General features: G+C 33.5%; 2 protein-coding genes across 8 annotated transcripts; one reads left to right on the top strand and one right to left on the bottom strand.

Annotated features, from left to right (window-relative positions):
- Positions 1-245: 245 nt before the first annotated feature.
- Positions 246-2,757, bottom strand: LOC7486817 (autophagy-related protein 8f). 5 transcript variants are annotated; one of them, XM_052447260.1, is made up of 6 exons: positions 2,558-2,757; positions 2,374-2,427; positions 2,240-2,290; positions 1,515-1,567; positions 1,155-1,273; positions 246-559 (listed from the first exon to the last, which is right to left on the bottom strand). In XM_052447260.1, the coding sequence occupies exons 2-6, from the start codon at positions 2,380-2,382 to the stop codon at positions 456-458; spliced, it is 336 nt and encodes a 111-aa protein (XP_052303220.1). In that variant the 5' UTR covers positions 2,383-2,427; positions 2,558-2,757; the 3' UTR covers positions 246-455. The 5 variants fall into 5 exon arrangements, with proteins under 5 accessions (XP_052303220.1, XP_052303219.1, XP_024440223.1 ...); XM_052447259.1 differs by having other exon boundaries at positions 2,240-2,295; positions 2,374-2,448; positions 2,558-2,748; XM_024584455.2 differs by having other exon boundaries at positions 2,240-2,295; positions 2,558-2,746.
- Positions 2,758-13,329: 10,572 nt separating this feature from the next.
- LOC18105185 (scarecrow-like protein 6) lies at positions 13,330-16,336 on the top strand. Of its 3 annotated transcripts, XM_024585342.2 has the most exons (3): positions 13,331-13,599; positions 13,846-14,570; positions 14,661-16,336. In XM_024585342.2, exons 2-3 carry the CDS (start codon positions 13,970-13,972, stop codon positions 16,163-16,165), a joined length of 2,106 nt encoding a protein of 701 aa, XP_024441110.1. In that variant the 5' UTR covers positions 13,331-13,599; positions 13,846-13,969; the 3' UTR covers positions 16,166-16,336. The 3 variants fall into 3 exon arrangements, with proteins under 3 accessions (XP_024441111.1, XP_024441110.1, XP_024441109.1); XM_024585343.2 differs by having other exon boundaries at positions 13,330-14,570; positions 14,679-16,336; XM_024585341.2 differs by having other exon boundaries at positions 13,331-14,570.
- The last annotated feature ends 3,982 nt before the right edge of the window (positions 16,337-20,318 follow it).

Genomic DNA, 20,318 nt, shown 5'->3' with positions numbered 1-20,318 from the left:
CTTTTCCTTTACTACTGAGAGCTTCTCACTCTCCAAACCTGAGATGGGCGGTGTCCCACATTGGGAGCCAATTCAACCTTTTCTCCAGATATACCCAATCCTCACTCTCTCCCATTTTGTTACCACTGCATTCACTTTACAGTAATATTTCTAGGCAAGCTTCAAGATTTACTCCAAAGTAAACCAAGACGCCTGCTCCGCATTTATGTGGAGGCAAAAACTAGAACCAATTAATAGACAAGTAGTAAGCGAGGAAAAGAAAACATGTTTCGAAATTTTTAATTACTTTCAGTAGTTGACACCATTTCAATTTCCGAAGAGCTATACACATGTACAAGAAAGACAACAAGGCCATAAATCACAGGGCATAATACCAGGACTGTTCAAGTCCTAGGAAACGAGAGATAGATTTTAACTCGTAATGACAAAGAATGGAAGACACTGAAAGAACTTGGCTATGGCAACATCTGGCACCCAAATGTGTTTTCCCCACTGTATGTGACATAGAGAAATGCATCCTCATCCTTCTTTTCATCATAGATTGACGACATTATTGCTCCTGCGATATGTTTGAATTTACACAATTATTACTCCCAGGTTTCTGAAAAATGTTAAAACACTTTTGCCCGCTATTATAAAACTATCCACAATTTTAAAGGGAACACGCCAGTTATACAACAAGCAAACACGGAGATTAAATACACACCAGTTGCCCTGCATATGAACTAATTTGTGCTAAACAAAGTTTAGATTTCTATAGAAATTAATGTTCGTGCATCTTCATGAACGTGCATTTTCAATGAGCAACTTAACAATTTCAGTAAACAAAATGATCATTGGATGCTTTAATTGATAATTTAGTTTTGGTTGAAAAAACATTTCCTTGATCCATTTAATTTGTGATGGACTAGTTCAATTGGTTAGTTTTAAAGGAAAAGTTATTCCATGCAGTAGAGATTCATTGTCAAAAAATCAGTTTAATAGCAGTATCTAAAAACCATTTCACACCCACAGTCATTATTATATATATAAAATAAATATACATATCTGTATCAGTGAACCTGACTAGTTTGAGATTCAAGCTATTTTTGATGAGTTCATAGATGTATTATGCACATTTCATTAGGAGGGGGAAGAGAGAAAGTGATTGATACCAGTTGGTGGGAGGACATTGTCCACAAATATAAAAATTGCCTTTTCTGCACTCAGTTTAATTCTCTTCCGGATCACATAAACAAATTGACCGACTGTCAGGTCAGCCGGGACTAGGTACCTGTAAAACTCAAACCAAATAAATATTATCTTTTGCACTTCAAAATGTATAAATAAACAGAAGTACGGGACATAAACAACCATATGATGCAATTTGAATTGTAAGGGAAAAAACCCATCAGCTGAATTTTTGGAGGACAAGAAAGATGCATTCTCTAACTAACAATACTAAAGGAAGACCCGAACCATATCATGTACGAAACCAAGGGAGAAAACATTTGCAGTATGAAAGCGATTCTTACTTTATCTTGTCAATGTTGGGAATATCGCTTCTCTCAGCCTTCTCCACAATGACCTAGTTGGTAAGTAATAGAGGCTAACTGGGATGAGAAAGGTGCCAAAAGACTTTACCCCTTATTGAAATTAGGTTATCCATTGTAGAACATATATAACTTAAACAGTAACAAAATTCAAGGAAATAATATCATTCAACGTGCAAATGGAGCACCATGCATCAATCCTGAACACATGTAATTAAAATTGAATGGGTAAATGGTGTGATGATCATGGATTTCAGCCCAATGCAACAAGCAAGCTCGCATTATTAAAGCACCATAAAACCCACATCGAAACAGATACAATATGTACAAAATTAAAGCATGTTCTACCACCTAAATTGTTTCAAAATGCAAAAAGCTTCTTTCAACAAGAGAAATAAAAGGCAAGCAAGATCTTGTGTTCTGCTTTCCAGAATGAACAGCAAAATTTTAGGAAGTTCAATCAGATTAATAAATCGACCTAGCCCACATTTATTATCAACAGTCACAGAGTAGAGATAGAAGCTTCAATCAATCGCTAGATGCAAAAACAACCATCATAAATCATCATGTCTAAGTAGCGAGAACAACTCAAGCCCCGTTGACAACAATGCCAATATTCATCAAAAAAAAAAAATTCAGCACCAGCAAAAATAACTCTAGCCCGAACTCCGTCAACTAATGAGCAACAATTAAAAAAACATCCTTACCGGAATCCTGTCCGGGTATTTCTCCCTGATTCGCGCAGTTTCAGCCCTCCTCTTCTCTAGAGAAAAAGAAATCGAAAATTAGGGTTTCGTAATAACACAGAATCAGGCATGATTAAAAAAAACAAGAAAAATACCGAAATCATGCTCTTGCTTGAAACGGCTCTTAGTCATAATTTTTATCAGAAATTCTGCAAACACAAGATTATCCGCTGATTACGAAACTAAAATCGATCAATAGAATCAAAAGGACGAGAATATCAAAATCCAAGAAGTAATTAAATTTCCTCGGCAACCAAACAGAAGTTGACGAAGACTTACACAAACCGATTTTGTTGTTTGGAGTTTGAAGTGATGATTTTATTTAATTTCGGTTCCTCTCCAATTAATTTGTGTCAGGTATGCCAATGAGTGATTGCCACGTGAATAAAGTGGAGGGGGAAGTAGAGTTTTGGATACGTGGTATTGTGTGTTTGGTTGAGTGAAGGAAAGGTATGCCGATGAGTGATTGCCACGTGAATAAGATGGAGGGGGAAGTAGAGTTTTGGATACGTGGTCTTGTGTGTTTGGTTGAGTGAAGGAACTTGAGAGCCAATCACCGTAGAGAGAAGGGGTAGAATAATGTGGCCAGCTGTTTTCTTCCTGAAGTTAGTATTCATGACTTTATAAACGTGAAACGATATCTATTAACAAATTATCAGAAACAGAATAATTGTGGTGTATCTTGTTTTGTGCTCTACAACAGATCTAGTTTGAGTGTTTTATTGCTCTCTCTTCTATGTAACAACTATATTGAGATTTTTTTTCTTTATTTTAAATTAATATTTTAAAAATATTAATTTGAAATATTTTTATATTTTAAAAATATAAAAATATGTAACAACTATATTGTTTTTATATTTTAAAAATATTTTAAAAAAAAATTTATTTTTTTTTATTTTTTTTATTTCAAATTAATATTTTTTGATGTTTTTAGATCGTTTTAATGTGTTAGTGTCAAAAATAATTTTTTAAAAATAAAAAAAATTATTTTGATAAATTTCCAAGTGATAAACACTTTAAAAAACAATTACAATCACTGAACCACACTCTTAAAAAAACCTTATTAATAATTTAAAAAAAAATAAAAAGATTAACACGTGAACTTCATAGTAAAATGGTATTAGATGTTTTTTTTTTTTTTTTTGTGAATCTCATGTTGGAACTCAAGATGAATCCCACCAGTTCTACCAAAACTGTGGTGCATTCAAAACATTAAGAATACTTTTGGGAACGCGTGCAAATCTTGTTCTTAAAAAAATTTAAATTTTTTTTTTAAATTTAATATATTTTGTAGGTTTTAGATCGTTTTGATGTACTGATTTTAAAAATAATTTTAAAAAAAATAAAAAAAATCATTAGCATGCATTTCGACACGAAAAGTTATTTGAAAAGCAACCGCAACCACACTGCCAAATACTTTTTAAATCCATTACAAAAATAAATATGTTCTAAATATTTTTGTATTTAAAAAATAAATATTACTACAATATCAAATTAAGTCTTGAAAAAAATGCAGGGACTCTTTATGTTCTCATCACATGTATGTTTAAGCCATATAGCATTTTAAAAGAAGAAGAAGAAGAAAGATCTCTGTCCTTGAATGGCGCCAGATCTCTATCCTTGAATGGCGCCAGATCTCCTTTCCAGCCATCTCCAGTGTTGCCGATCGCTGCTTCTATTCAATATTTTGAAGCTCGACTTTGATAACAAATTAGTCAAGCTATTAAATCACCGAATTAAATAATTGGATTGGTTATATGCATTACGACATATATAATATAAATAAGAAGTGGTGAAGTGATAAGCATATATTTTTAAAAAATGGAGGTATCGAGGTCAAACCTAGCAAGGCATAACCTTTTTTTCCCGAACCAGTTCATAGGGTTCTAATATTTAGAAATTGTTTGGAAATGCGTTTTGTAAATCATGTTCTTAAAAAATTTAAATTTTTTGAATTTATTATGGATGACTAGGCCATCAAACCTATAATTAGACGGACCAGTCCGGTTCATGTTTAATAACAATGGAACCCTATTAAATCACCCTGTCTTTTTAGGTATATAATTTTTCTTTTCCCTGGATTAGTGCTTGAAGTTGTAGGCTAACAATCATGAAGCTATTAAGAATTTGAGTTGAACTACATGTATGATTAATATCCGCGTAACATCCAAGGAAGCGAGTATTTGTTTCTATGTTTTTTGATTAAAAAAAAATCAAAATTAATTGTTTTAGATGATTTTCACGTGTTGATATTATAAAAAAAAAATATCATATATATCACATTTCTAAATACACGTATAATCTTTAATCTTTTATGGGCGATGTCATTATCCAGGAAGAGGTTGAAATAGTGTCATTTTCAACATAAGAATTGGAAGTTTATGGGATTATGTCACGTCAATCTCGTAATAAAATAAAAATCAACTGTTGAAAACAGCTGGAAATGAAATATAGCTAAAAAGATTGTTTTTTTTTTTATCATTAATATAGATGTATGAACTAATTTGCGTGTACCTTAATTAATCTCACAGACTCTAAAATTAATTATTCTATAAGATTTTAGTGGTCCTGAGATTTATGAGACTCGAACTGATAACCTCTAGAAAATAAATTTAAAATTTGACTGCTATATCTTCTTGTAAAATAACTGCATTTTTTTTTTTAGTTTAACGTGAGTGTCCGGGACAGCTTGCGCGCATCTTGACTAATCCCACTAGCCCTGAAGTTAACGACCATGTAAGCCTCTAGTGGTCATCATATGAGCAACCACAGGGCTCGAACCTGAAACCATAAAAAAATTAAACCTCTTAATCTCAAGCTCTTGTTATTGTACTACCACCTAGATGATTGAACTGAATTCTTGCTTGTATTCACTGTAACGTTGTACATGGGATTAAACTCACAAAATTGCTACAACGTTTCAAAATTTTAATCCATTTTTCCACCTCACTGGTTGTCTTGGAATTCAAAACAAATCAGGGCATGTATTGTGAGTTTACACTCAATCTTGCAGGCGGCCCATGTATTATGAACCCAGGCCTACAATTTCTCGTAAAAGGGCTAATTAAGTCTGGCCCATCAGCTTGGCACGTGCCCGACCAGATTGAGCGCCAAACTGGGCTTTGAAAGACCATCAATAAGCAAAAATGACTGTCGTTTTTTTTTCACTCCATAAAATTATTAAACATGATCTGATATAATTTTTGAATTATGAGTTGGGTGAGTTAATTAAGTTTGCCGGTAACCATTCAAAACAAAACAATGTCATTCAAAAATTTATTTAAAAAATAAAATAATATTATTTTTATTTTTAAAAATCAAACTAAATTCCCATCCAACTATATAAGTTTAATTGAATAACTCTAATATTTTAGATTCAATCTTGGCTGGATGGAGTTTTGAAATTGACCCATCAAGCTACGTCAAATTTATTAATATTGATTTTATAGATTTTTTTTTTATTAACATAAATATCTGGGTCAGTTTGTGCATACTTCGACTAATCCCACGAATCCTGAAGTTAACGACCATATAAACCTCCAGTGACCATTATATTAGCAACTACAGGGCTCGAACCTAAAATTATAAAAGAAGCAAATCTTTTAATCTCACGTTTTTATTACTAGAGCACTGATTGGATTTTTATTATTATTACTTAAATATGTAGGGTGAAATGATTTTGAAAGCTCATTAAAATCATTATTGAAATTTGGACCTGCAATCAAAGATAAAACCGAATACTTCTAGCTATATAGCAGGGCTACATTTTCTCGCCGTCCTGAACTCTACTTGCTTAATATTTTAATTGAGCAAAAACACGAAGACATGGAGACATGGAGACCTCAAGTTTAAGTTTCTTTAATAGAAACCATCACCAAAAAAAATAAATGCAAAGCACCGTTTACCAGTATAGAATATATACAAACAGCTGCTGATAAAAGACTTTGTCCATAATAAGAGTAATGGAGAAATAGAAGTCAAAAGACAACGCACATCTAATAATATATATATGCATTTGCAAATGCATGCATGCATTGTGTATATATATGGTTCGATTTCTATTTTATTGAGCAGTTACACTTAATCGATCTCGTGGCCTATGAGTGCCGCCGGCCATCTAAATTTTGTTCTCTAATCATGGCCTGCCAACTATAGAATTAAAAATTGGTAAGAAAAAACATTGGTATTAGTGTTAAATAAGGTAAATGATATTCTTGGGTGCACCTAATTTCATGTCCCTGAAATAAATCTTGTTCGAACTGAGGAGGCATTCATTTACAGTGCCCTCTATAGCTCAAATTGATTCTGAGATTTATGGGGTTTTTTAGATTGAAATATGAAAGTTATACCATTTGCACTGCTAATTCTCTTTATTTAGATTTTTTTAAAAATACATCTTGCCAATTTGATCTTGGTTTTTCTCTTGTTTGATAAGATAGCGAGGTATTGATTTTCCACCACGCCAGGAGAGCCTGGAACAACAAGGCCCTCGTACCCAGTCAGGACCACTGTGCCCAACCCTTGCGTGCTGACCCAGGCTGGTTAGACTTCAAAGCAATCTGATCAACCAAGCATGTGGCTAGCCTAACAAATACGTTTGTTACATATATATGATTTTAGCATGACGACGACGAGGAGCCTTCGATGAAACAATAGTAACAAGTTCTTAATATTGCTCAATGAAAAAGTATCGGGCTTTGAACTTTAAAGTGCTCTTTTAGCTCTGCTATATGTGGTGGATTAGGGCAGGCAAATATTCTTGTGTGTTTTCGCTTGCTTGAGGCGTGGGGTGTCCTGACAAGAGAGAGAACTTGCGACCACCTTCCTTTTTGGCAAACAAAGAAACAAAATTTGTAGAGAAAGATAAAGAGAGGGATATAAAAAATTTTAAAATTTTGAATAGAAAACTAAGACGAGGGAAGAGAGAGGCAAGCAAAGTGAGTTGAGGGGTCACTTTACACTTCATAACAGGAAGAAGAGAGGTTGTTGTTGAGCCTTCACATGGGATGGAAAGGATAAACTAAGCCTTCTTCCTGACATGTCCAAATCATGGTTGCCCTAAAAAATTCTTGACAAACCTAAGCATGCCCCCCTCTATCTTCCCAATTCATCACCCAAATACTGCAATCTTCTCCAGACAATAAAACTACTCCCTTAATTCTTCGAGTTCCTTTAATGCCCGCAGTACTGGTTCCTATTATTGTCTCAGCGTGATCATGCCCTCCTTCATGTTCATGATCTGTATACGTGTGGAACTATCAATTAAGTACATGGGTGGATGAGGAAAGTGACACTATATTGATTGAACGTGCCCCTTTTTACAAATTTGGACCAGACCTATTCTGAATTCTGGAGGGAGTGAAAATGAGTAAACATAGAAAATTGAAAACAACGCTGAGATGAAAATTAACATGTTGATGAGGCTAGCTATAATGTGTCGAAGCATGGTTCTAGAAAAAGATACAGAAAACATTCAAAGTCTACCTGTGCTCTGAATTATGTCCCACCCTATAAAAGGACTGTTTCTTCATTATATTATTTGACCCACATGTTGACCACTGCACTGCCTGTTCACAGGGTCACGTATTAATTTGCCCCTTGAGGACGAGCGAGGGTTGGGTCTAGCAGCAACTGCTTAGTTCTTCTCGTCAGACGAACGCGGTTTGAATTCTTGCTAGCAGTGTGAATTGTTCTAAGGTGGGATTAGTTTTCTAGTCTGGATTTTGCCTCTAGAGTACTCTAAAACGAGAACTCAAAACCTTTACTTTGAACTTATACGATATGCCCAGAGGAGCAAGTATCTCAAAACACAAAAAGCAATAAAGTTCCATCAATATTCCACTCTTGTAATTCGGTGCCTGTACTAGTATCATTATTTTTAATCAACCTCATGTGTGTTTACATAGTTTCATCGAAGCGGCTTCCTGGGTACTTGGGCAACGGGAAATTGAATGCCAGAATTTTATTTTATTTTAATTAATAAGATCAATATAATATTAAAAATTAGCTAGGAAAGAGTGCAGGCAAAGGAGCAATGTTATCTTTGATCACTTTGCGGCCATTAGCTTATGTTTCTTTCAGTGTCCTTTTTTGCTTTGCTGATACTGTTTTTTTAAAGTTGTTTTTATTGAGAAATATATTAAAATAATATATATTTTTTATTTTTTAAATTTTATTTTTAATATAAATACATCAAAAAAATAAAAAAAATAAAATTTTAAAAAAACACCCATTTTTACTGCAAAAACAAATATGCACTAAGATGGTGAGCTGATGGCTGCTGGTATATTATTTCAGAAATTTTAAAGCCGTGTTGTTGATGTACATTTTTCTCTGCATTTCAAAAAGATATTGTCGAGGCCCTGCTTCTTTTTTGTGTGTAGTCTCTATTCATCTACTTCTTGTTGCTGAGCATTATTGTTTGTTTCCATTGATCCGTGCCGGTGTCGTGATAACTTTATCAACTAGGTTTTTGTTCATCTCCTCTTTTAATCCTAGCTGGTTTGCATAGCTGCTACAAATCAAATCAAGGTTTTTTTTTAAAAAAAAAAAATTGAAAAATTGAGTGGTGTTGTTCAACTGATCAGACCCTAAATTTTTTCTCTAAAGATTACCAATTCGAGTTTCACAAACCTTATGGCCATTAGAAGCTTACATGGTCGTTAACTTCATGGTCTGTGGGATTAGTCGAGATACAAGCAAACTGGCCCGGACACCCACGTTAATAAAAAAAATTACGCAATAAAAAATATATAAATTGTGAAAAATTATCAGATATTATTATTAAATTTAGCTTAACTGGTACACTTTGAAACCTTCACGGTCTGACTCCTTGCCCATGGTAGATTTAAAATTAAATTATATATAAATTGACTCAACATGATACAATTGAATTAATCAGTTTAAAAACCACCGCAAGTAACTGGTTAAAAAAAAATCAATGATGAAATTAAAAAAAATAAAATTAATAAAAAGAATCTTGGTTTAATTTTTTGCTTAGTCCATATTTAAAATTAAAATACGTGGGAGTTGCTCTAACATGATCTAGACGATTTGTCTGATTTAAAGACAATCAGGATGTTCATAACCCGTTGAATAATAAAAACTAGAGATTAAGTCGGGTGAAGAAATATATCAATGAAGTAGCTGTAGATTTGGTCCTTAAGTACCTGTGATTTGTGGTTAATTTTAGTTAAACCCTTGAAGTTTTGGGTCATATACAATTAAATCCTTTATGATATGGGTTAGTTTGATGATTGGTGTGAGAAATAGATACTTTATCACCGAGATTTTACAAGTGACGAGCCGGTTCTTTCAAGTGACTCGGTTTTTTTTAAAAAGGAACTTATTGTTTTTTGGCTGTATAGATTCATCAATATTTCATTTCTATCCCTGTACTTTGAAAATCTCTCAATTTCACCCTATACCTCTTAAGGTGTTTGGATTTCACCTTTCAACAAACAAAAAACTTACTCCTCGTATTTTTTTCCTCTTTCCTTATCATTCCAGGTCTCATTTAATTATCTTACAAAAACACTTCAAAATAAGAATAAAAAACTAAATTCATAAGGTGGATTAATTAGTCTATCAAAGCGTGGAGTGGTTAGCTGATTTTTCAAAATTGCCTTGTTAGATGGCTAGCTAGCTAGCAATACACAGTTACTGCAATAACCATGACCAATCTACCTTAATCATGCAATTTTGACTAACTAATAATGAGTCGCCTCCTACTTATATCTGCTCAATTTTGTATTTAAAATTGTGTTTTCAAACTATATTTAAGTTCTGTCTGTAAATGTGGTGCAAATTATATTTTTTTAAATTTTAATTATTTTTGTTGAAAATAATTTTTCAATATTTTCATATCATTTTGATGTACTGATATCAAAAATAACTTTTAAAAAATAAAAAAACCGCCACCACTACAACAATCCTAAACACATTCTCAATTAAATAAAACATTAAATGGATTCATTTTTTTTATTACTTGATAACAAAAATAATTTAATGCATTTTAAAATAATTTTTTTTTAAAAAAAAAAACACACGAAGCACACTAGCAAGACACAAGTGAGTAAACCGAGTTCGAAGTGGAAGAAACCTGCTCCAATCAAAGATTGATCGGTACTGGAACACACGTGAAAAGTATAAAAAACTACTATTCTCGGTAGAAAAATGCTGGTGGACAGATTGACATTTTTCGTTGCTTGTCAATTACGTGAAGGTCACAAGGTGCACTACAGATAATCAGCGATTATAACATTCCTTTTCCTGTCAATTGATGCATTTTATCATTCATTTGTCCTTATTCAATGAACACTAAATCCAACAATAATTCTACGAATTCATCCTCTCTCGAGTCTTGTCTTTTGCATCGACCTCAGTTTTATTTTTCAAGACAACCTTAAAAGTCATTACACTCAGAGTACCGTACCCGAGTTATGAGTTGATTGGATTAATAGAAACAACGTTGATTCAATTTTAAGGAAATTAAAATGACCTTTCCTACCGATACTCGTATTTAAGATTCTTTCAAAATGCTGTAGGGTTTGAATCTTTGTGTGTCGAGATCAATCACATTTCAAGTCCGATCAAAAATAAATTATTTATATACTAGCTGGATCCACAAAACAATTTTATTTTATGAATTCTAGTCGTAAAAAAAAACCATCTTCTTTTTTCCACTGAAACAAAATAATCCCTCTTGAGTTTTGAGAGTGTGTTGATTTATATTTTTTAATATTTTTTTAAAGTATATTTTACTTGGAAAATGTTAAATTAATATTTTTTAATACTTTTAAAATATACTGGTATAAAATATAATAAAAATTATTTTTATATGTTTTTAAATATAAACTACCTTTAAAAATCACTAAATATTTGGTGAAATAACACACTTTCACCTTGTTGCATTTAAAAAACGTCACATTTTAATTCATAATTGCCGCGCTCCAAAATTATGATATTTAGTAAAATTCATGCTTCTAGAGCGCGACAAGGTGAAACTCAAATTATTTAACTCAATTGGTTGATTTAGTTGTATGAACTGCTCGACGTATTCATACAAAAATCATTATTCTATAAACTTTTTATTCAAGATATGTTTTGTGAGTCAAAATATACATCTTTGTCCAACGTGTAAACTGAAAAATAGACTCCAGCTAAAATTTAAAAAAGTCACTATGCACACAGTAGCTATCCTCTATTTCTCAATGTCGATGATGTAGTTGGGCTTACGACAACAAGTGATTCTGAGTATTCAGATGTGGGTCTGACATAGCTAAATGAGGATATGCTCCATACAGATTACATGGGATGACATAACATATGCATTCATGAACCAGTGGGACAGGTCCAGACTTAAGAGGAGGTCTGACCATGTCAAACTAAAATAACAGCTCAGAATGACAATAACATATTTTTACAGGGATTTCAGGAGGGTGTTTTCCTTAGAGTAGCTATTGGATCGCTACTCCATCTGTTAGATCTTTAAATTTCTAAAATCTCACATCAGTATCCTGATTTTGACAGTTTTATGATTTTTATAGTAAAATAATTGACCGGTTTAAGAAGATGATTGACTAGTTAATTTTAAATTTTAAAAAATATCACAACTGTGAAATGCACCATTAATTAAATTGTTTTTACAGTTTTCAACCATGACATCAAAAAGATATGCTATTTGATAAAACTTTTTGCTTCCGTATTATTTCATTATTTATTTGGATTTTACATGCTAATTGCACAATTTACCTTGCGTGGATGGACTTCCTCGCTATATTAGAAAAGCCGTTTTGTTTCTTGGATAGGAAAAATCATTTCTTTTTAATTTAATAGTAAGGAAAAATCATCCTGTTGAATTGACTAGACATGTAATTTACTGTGCTTTTTTTTTTACTTTTTACCAGCAGCTAGAAAGTGACAATCCATCAAACGACCACAAATCCATTGGTTAATCAAAGCTCCAACTACGGGATTTGGACCCCAATAACTGATTTTCCTTTGTTTTTCTATTTGAGCCAAAAAACAACAAGAAAAAAGAAAGAAAGAAAGAACACAGCCACACATACTTGACTATAACAAAAGATCATGACCGTTGAATTAGTCTCGATATTTTCAAAACCCCACAAATGCCTTCACTCATTGTCTCGTGCCCGTCAGATTTAGTTTCGAAATCCTGGCCAGCAGAACCTGTTTTCTCACAATTATTTAAATGACCCTATGTTCAGCTATCCGTCCGTCCCGCAACCACTTGGGAATGGCAGGGGTGTTATGGGTAATAGGATAAATTACAAAAACTATCTGAGCTAGATCACCTTTTCCCTGTCTCATTGATCTCTGTAAAAGAAAATCATCAACAAAAGACGACGCAGAATGAGAAGCTCACGCGCTTTCATTCGAGTGTATAAACGTGCATTACCTACCATTAAAAAAAACTTAAATGATAAAAAAAGAAATAAGTATAAAATATTTAATCTAACTGTAAAAATTAAAATATTTCCATGTTTAAAGTTTACTTTACCCTCCCTTTTTTTGTTGCATCAATGTGTTCTCGCTAGTTTTTTTTTAATATATATATTAATTATTTGTTTGAATTTTAAACAGATTATTTATATTTACATTTAAATTCTGCATTTACTGGATATTTTAAAAAGTAGAAGTACATATTATATATATATATATAAATTAAAAATATAACAAATTGTCTATTTAAATGAACATATCATTAATAATATAATGAATTTTCAATTAACTCGTATGACCATAAGATGATAATGGAAAAATAAAATTTATCTATTTATGTGAAAACATCAATAATGATATAAAGATCTCTAGCTCACTATTAAACATACGTGACTGTTTAGGAAAGTAAGATTATGAAAAAACTCTTCACTGTTTTTTTTTTTTTTCCTTTCAAATTACCTTTCTTCTTTCACACGAGCCATGGAAGGGAGAGTGGAGTGACAATCAATCAAAGAAAACCCTACGAGAGAGATAACCACATCTACAGACAAAAGCCACATGAAAAATTACAAATTAAAAATTGAAAAAAGAAAAAAACTATAGACTATAGAGAGAGGAAAGGAGGAGAGAGACAATAAGAAGAGAGAGGGGGGTTGAAGGGCACTTTACCACTTTTACATGCTGCGCGCATCTACAGCAGAAAATAGAAGGAAGACAGAGTACTGCAAAGCCACAACAAGAAGGCAAGAGAAGAAGAGAAGAAGCTGAGAGGGGGGAGAGAGAAAAACACAAAAAAACTGAACGAAGTTAACTAGCTTGGAAGAACCATGGAGATAAAAGATGGTACAAAAAACGAGGTAGCTAGCTAGACGAGTACCCAAGAAGAAGAAGAAGAAGAAGAACTCTTTTACAAGCTTTCTGTGTGTTCTAAAATGGGATTTTTTTTTCTTTTTGCCAGACCTCTCTTTGTGCATTTAACAACTTGTCTCCTCTGAAAAAAAATTGATTTTGATTTTGGAAGTTTTTTTTTTGTCTCTTGTTGCAAGGTCCAACTTCTTGTTTTGTTATATACAAACTAATCCCATAAATATTTTGCCTTTCAGTTACTTGCTTCTGCAAAGCTTTAAATCCTGAAGGGGGTAGTGGTGGGGGTGGTTTCTTGATTTTCGTTAAAATAAACTGGATATATTCGGGTTTCTTGAATTCTTAGTTTCTTGATTTTGTTAAATGAAGGCCATGCCCCTACCCTCTGAGGACTTTCAAGGGAAGGGGGTGTTAGATTTCTCTTCGTCTACTACTTCCTCTCCAAATTCACTGTATCAATACCACCACAAGTGGCAGAACAACAACAGCAAAGAAAGTTGTGGTTTTTTTGTGGGCGGTGCTGAGCCCACATCTGTACTTGACACAATAAGCAGACGAAGCCCACCAACATCGTCCTCAACACTGTCTTCTTCTCAAGGCGGAGGAGGTGGTGGCGGAGGAGCCTCCACCGACACCACCAACGACGTGGCAGCAGCTGGTGGAAGCATCCCTTGTGTAGATGAAGAATGTGGACAGCAACTTGGAATGGAGGATTGGGAGAGTGTGTTGCCAGGTTCTCCTAGTCAAGAGCAGTCAATTTTAAGGCTAATTATGGGTGATATTGAGGACCCATCCGTGGGACTTAACAAGCTGTTACAAGGTGGAAGTAGGTCTCTAGATATGGAGCATGCATCAGGCTTTGGTGTTGTAGATCAAGTTTTTGGCTTTGATATATCCAATATGAGTTCTGCAAGTGCCAACTTCGTTGCCAACAACAACAACATTGATCCTTCTTCAATCCATGGTATTTAGCCTGAATTCCCTCATGATAACCGCAATGTTACTAGAATTTCTAATATGGGTATTGAACCAAATCCTTTTTTGTTTAATTCAGGGATCAATCTTTTGCCAGGTTTGTTTCAGCAACAGCAGCAGCAGGCAGCATTCGATCAAGATGAGAAGCCGCAGATTTTGAATCCAGGGATGATAAGCAACCAGAACCAACATCAGTCTGTGCAAAATCCAGCTATGTTTTTGCCATTCTCATATTCACAATTACAAGAGCATCATAATAACCAGCATTTCTCATCACCACCGCCGTCGAAAAGGCTTAATTCTGGGCTTGTTGGAGTCAATTATGTGCCAAAAGTCTTTGATTCGAGGCCTCCAGAGTTGTTTCTTCCACGACAACATCAACAACAGCAGCAGAATCATCAGTTTCAAATGTTGCAGCAACAGCAGCAGCAGAGGCAGGGAGTGATCATGAATCAGAAAATTGCAAGCGATGAATTGGCAAACCAGCAGCAGCTTCAACAGGCAATAATAAACCCGATATGTCAAGCAGCAGAGCTGATCGAAAATAGGAATCCGGTACTAGCGCAAGGGATATTGGCGCGGCTCAATCACCAGCTCTCTCTTCCTATCGGTAAGCCTTACCAAAGGACTGCTTTTTACTTCAAGGATGCCTTGCAGTTGCTTCTCCACTCGAGCAGCAACAACTCAATTGATACTGCTTGTAACCTGATTTTCAAGATCGGTGCTTATAAATCTTTCTCTGAGATCTCACCAATCCTCCAGTTTGCGAATTTTACTTGCAACCAAGTTCTTCTCGAGGCTTTTGAGGGGTTCGAGAGAATTCATATTGTTGATTTTGATATTGGATATGGTGGACAATGGGCTTCTCTTATGCAAGAACTGGCTTTGAAGACTGGAGGTGCCCCTTCTCTTAAAATCACTGCTTTTGCTTCTCCTTCCTCACATGATGAGCTCGAGCTTGGTTTCACTCAAGAAAATTTAAGAATCTTTGCAAGCGAAATGAACATGCCATTCGAGCTTGAAATTTTAAGCCTTGAATCCTTGGGTTCTGGTTCTTGGCCAATGCCTCCGCGCACATCGGAAAAGGAAGTAACTGCCGTGAATCTTCCAATTGGCTCCTTTTCAAATGACCCATCAACTCTTCCTCTGGCTCTTCGCTTTGTAAAGCAACTGTCACCCAAAGTTGTGGTCTCTTTGGACAGAGGCTGTGACCGAAGCGACCTCCCATTTGGGCACCATATCAACCATGCCATTCAATCTTATTCAGGCCTGCTGGAATCACTGGATGCTGTGAATGTGAACTTGGATACATTACAAAAGATTGAGAGGTTTTTGGTCCAACCAGGCATTGAGAAAATTGTTCTGGGTCGTCATCGTTGCCCTGATAGGACTCCTCCTTGGAGGAATCTCTTTTTGCAGTCTGGTTTCACTCCATTGACTTTCAGTAACTTCACCGAGTCACAAGCCGAGTATTTGGTGCAACGTACTCCAGTTAGGGGTTTCCATGTTGAAACGAGACAATCTTCTCTTGTTCTTTGCTGGCAACGGAAGGACCTGATATCGGCTTCTGCTTGGAGGTGTTAAGAACAAAAAAAAATAGCATTTTGGATATTGTTTCTATGGTGCCGAGCTCGTAATCCCCGGTTTAATTTCTGATCTTTTTTGAATCTTGTTGTCTCTGGTACTCATTCGCTTATTGTCTATGTGGTCTAGGCCTCCTATTATTTCCAATCAAGAAACTGAACATTTGACTAACTGGATGGGTGTACAGTTCTTATTTTCTGTCACTTCAGTTATTGCTTGTAGCTGGTTATGGTGCTTTTCTTGTTTTAAGTTGGTAATTGTTTGTTGCACTTGACAAGAAGGCAAATCCCAAATGTGGAAGACATAATCAACCCTTTTCAAATCATTCTTTGCCAGATCTGCTGGAGTAATTTTTTCCTTGATTGTCTCTCATGTTCACAGTAATCATATCCTTTCATGCCATGGTTCAAGAAAAGCATCAAGACAATGATTCTTAATCTCCACATCTCATCTGCTTCAATCACGTAGCATGCCCACATAGTACTTAGAATCTTTGGTTAATGCTATCAGAATCTGAATGTTACCCCTTTTGTATGCTTCAATCCCCACTTCGGATTAAAATTTGACTGTGCCGGACATCTCTTTCCGTCTTGGTAATAATCCCACCCTTCTCACAAACCTAAGTTTATATGTAGTTGTATGGTCTCCAAATATGATAAGATTACAGTGTACGAGGTTCATGGATTTGCGCCATTGAAGGCCACAAGGATTGCAACAAATTGATGCTTGATACAACTTTATCGAAGAGTATTATTATATTATTCACCAGATGTCTGTTACGGGGGTGCAATCGATGCTTAATTTAGTACTGAGGGCTATTTTTTTATCATGATATTTATGTATTCATCCTAGCACTTGTATTATTTTACACTGAATTTGCTATTGGTTTTTTATTCCCACCCCTCATCAAGTCACATGGGTCTTGTACCATTGGACCGTTGCGTGATTATTCTAAGTCCGTTTCTTTTTCATCGTCTTCATTAACATGAGTTATTAATACACTTTAGTTGAGCTCCAATCACATTATTTTATGATAAATTCCATGTTGCATTTGAAAAGGAGCGAGGGGTATGGTTCGGACCCATTATTAATATTACGTCCGAAAAAAATTGCTAGGAAAAGCGAAAATCGTCGGCTCTGTGGACTCCATGTTGATAACCCTGCAAATTAACAGCCTATGATTGTTAATATTATTGTGCTCACTAGGGATAATTAAGTAGTGTTCTTAATTGTGGTCCAATGTTGGAGAAAAGCGGTGGTCCAATTGGGAAAGCTTTGCTACCATTTCACCATAGCTAGAGGGCACCCCGTTTTCAATAAAGGTAGGGGGTAGCTTGAAAAAATTGACATGATTGCAGACATGCAGCAGACAACCGTGGTATAACCGTGTTTTTATAATTTTTAATTAATATTTTTAAATTGTTTTGATGTATTTATATTAAAAATAAATCTTGAAAAATAAAAAAATATTATTTTGATATATTTTTAAATAAAAAATATTTTGTAAAACAATATTCATTGTATTTTCCAACAACCCGCTTAGTGTTTTTTTATAATTTTATTGTGTTAGTATTAAAAAAATAAAAAAAATTATTTTAATATATTTTTAAATAAAAAATTCTATAAAAAACATAAAGAGTAGATCCTGCAAGTTGTCTTTATTAATTATTAAAATGATTGTGTCTGCTATTTATCCATGTTATTAGCTGTTATGTGTGGCATGATAACTACACAATTGCTCTGGACAGAAGGCAATTCCTTAAAAAAAAAAACATAAATAATACTATAATTTTCAGAGCAATAAAATATCAAATGTCAATTCTTTTTTTTAATCAAATGTATAGTTAAATCCCAAAAATATTAGTATACTTGCCTTCAAGAGTAAACTGAGCCAAATGAATGGCTTTAGATAAATTTATTCCTTGCGTAGCAATGGCTGCCAAGTTACCTTCCATGCAGGGTGCCACTAGCAAAATAGGGCTTGCGTTTAGCCAGCGTCACCGCCCTATAAACAAAAGGGCTTTTTTCCTTTTTAATCATCAAGTGATCGATTGCGTGTAGCCATATACTAGCCAGCAGTTTTACAGCTTCCAAGCTGGCTGTCTCCAGGACTCTCCATCTCCAACATAAGTGTTTTTGCTAGCTGACAATTCTTCCATTTCAAAGAACTTCGAAGGTTTTTTTTTTTTTTTTTCCCTCCAAAAAGTACCTGAAACTGTTGGAATGGTCAACGGGGTGGTCTCCAACAAGTTGTGCTGACATGGAAAACTTAAGAAAAGAAAAACCTTTTAATTTTTATTTATATAATTAATCCATATGCTCTCACTTTCATTTTTTTACTTTCTTGTAGTTTCATATATTTAAAATCAAGTCTTTTTTTTAAATGTTTTTCGTGGTTCTCTCTATCTTACATGTAAAATTATAGAATAACTTAAATATCCTTGAAATCAATAATCTTCAACCTGGGTGGTTATTTATTTACTATAGTTATTTTTAAATGTTTAAAATAAAATAAATAGATTTAATATTTAATATCTTAATTTTAATTATCTATTCAAAAATTTTAATTTTATCTTTTTTTTTTAATCCAGTAGCCTAGATACTCTTTCTTGTTCATCTTAAAAAAAACCCAGTAGCCTCAAAATCTCTTCTTTGTTTTTTAAATTTTAAAATCAGTCTTTCTACAGGTAGAACTAAAATTATGATATTGAATTTATTTTTAAAATTTAATTCTTAAACATTTAATTCAAATATATTAAAAAGTCTACAGAATTCTAATTCTCAAACATTTAATTCAAGTATATTAAAAAAATAAAAACTAATTCAAATGTACTAAAAAATAAGAATAAAATTAAGATCACATGAATCTAATTCTCAAGCATTTAAGTTTTTAGCAATATAACTCTTTTTTTTAAAAAAAAATCACCATATTCCAGTGAGTGTACCAAACATGGATCCAACGACTGTGACCTATTGTCTCATGCGTCGCCAGTCGCCACTGCTAGGGGACAGTGACACTGAAAGATGACAAGTGGGATAGATACATATCCTTCCCTCTTTCATCAAGCAATTTGGGACCCACAAAAGAAGAATGAAGGGTCATAATCCCACGTCGGGCCACGTGTACGGTCAAGAGTACCTATACTTTGATCACTAAAATCCAAAATCTACGGACCAAAAAAAATGGGAACAGATTGTGGCTCCCACACCTGCCTGTCCACCATATTAAAATGAAGACGGATACATTTACATTTACTGTCCGATTAGATATATCACACCTACATGGTGAAACGTCATATGATAAAGTGATCTGACCGCATGTGCTGCTTTATAAGATAACTTATAGGAGGGATTTTTCAAAAAAGTGATTTATATGATTATTTTCTAAATATAAATTTTGAATTATAACTAATTATCTGGAAGTTTCATGGTGCTCTATGAATAATTAGTGATTAACTACTAGTTATTTTTTAGATTTACATTAAAAAAAAATACAAATAGAATTGAGAAATTCTAAATAAAAAATATTACTATCATTTTTAATGAGTTATATATCTTATTTATTTGTTTTTGTTTTTTTCATGATGTACTTTAAAAAATAACCTATTAATTATTTCTTAATCACCATGAAGTTTTCCTAACTTCTCAACTAATTAAAATTAATTAAAAGTCTAAATTATGAGTGTTTAATACTTGGGTCCATGCAAAGCCAAAGATTTCATTGTATGATACAACGATTCCTCTAAGATTTTCCTAGAATATATAAATAATATCGAACTTATTCGAAGAGCAATTATTAACTATATATTCTCATATTGCACTCTCTTCTCTAGTATGAAAATATATTTTGATGAGGGTAAACTATATTTTTTCCCTTATAAATTTACCAATGTTTCAACTTTATCTTTTATAATTTGAAAATCTTCAAGTTTACTCCTTTGTAGTTTTTTTTAAATCAAATTTACCCTTCACTGCTAAATAGCTAAAAATAAAACCAATTTTTTATATTGTTATTTTACTCACTTTTCTAACATTTTTTTCTTTAAAGTCCAAATATATATATGATATAATATTTACAAACAATTAGAAAGCTAAAATGACTCAAAAACCTAATTTAGAAAGTAGGTTATTTAACGATCAGAGGTAACATTAA

The sequence above is a fragment of the Populus trichocarpa genome, chromosome 14, assembly GCF_000002775.5.
Source record: "Populus trichocarpa isolate Nisqually-1 chromosome 14, P.trichocarpa_v4.1, whole genome shotgun sequence".
Classification (NCBI taxonomy): Eukaryota; Viridiplantae; Streptophyta; class Magnoliopsida; order Malpighiales; family Salicaceae; genus Populus; species Populus trichocarpa.
Note: the sequence above shows the minus strand (reverse complement) of the source record. Positions and strands in the feature narration are given on the sequence as shown.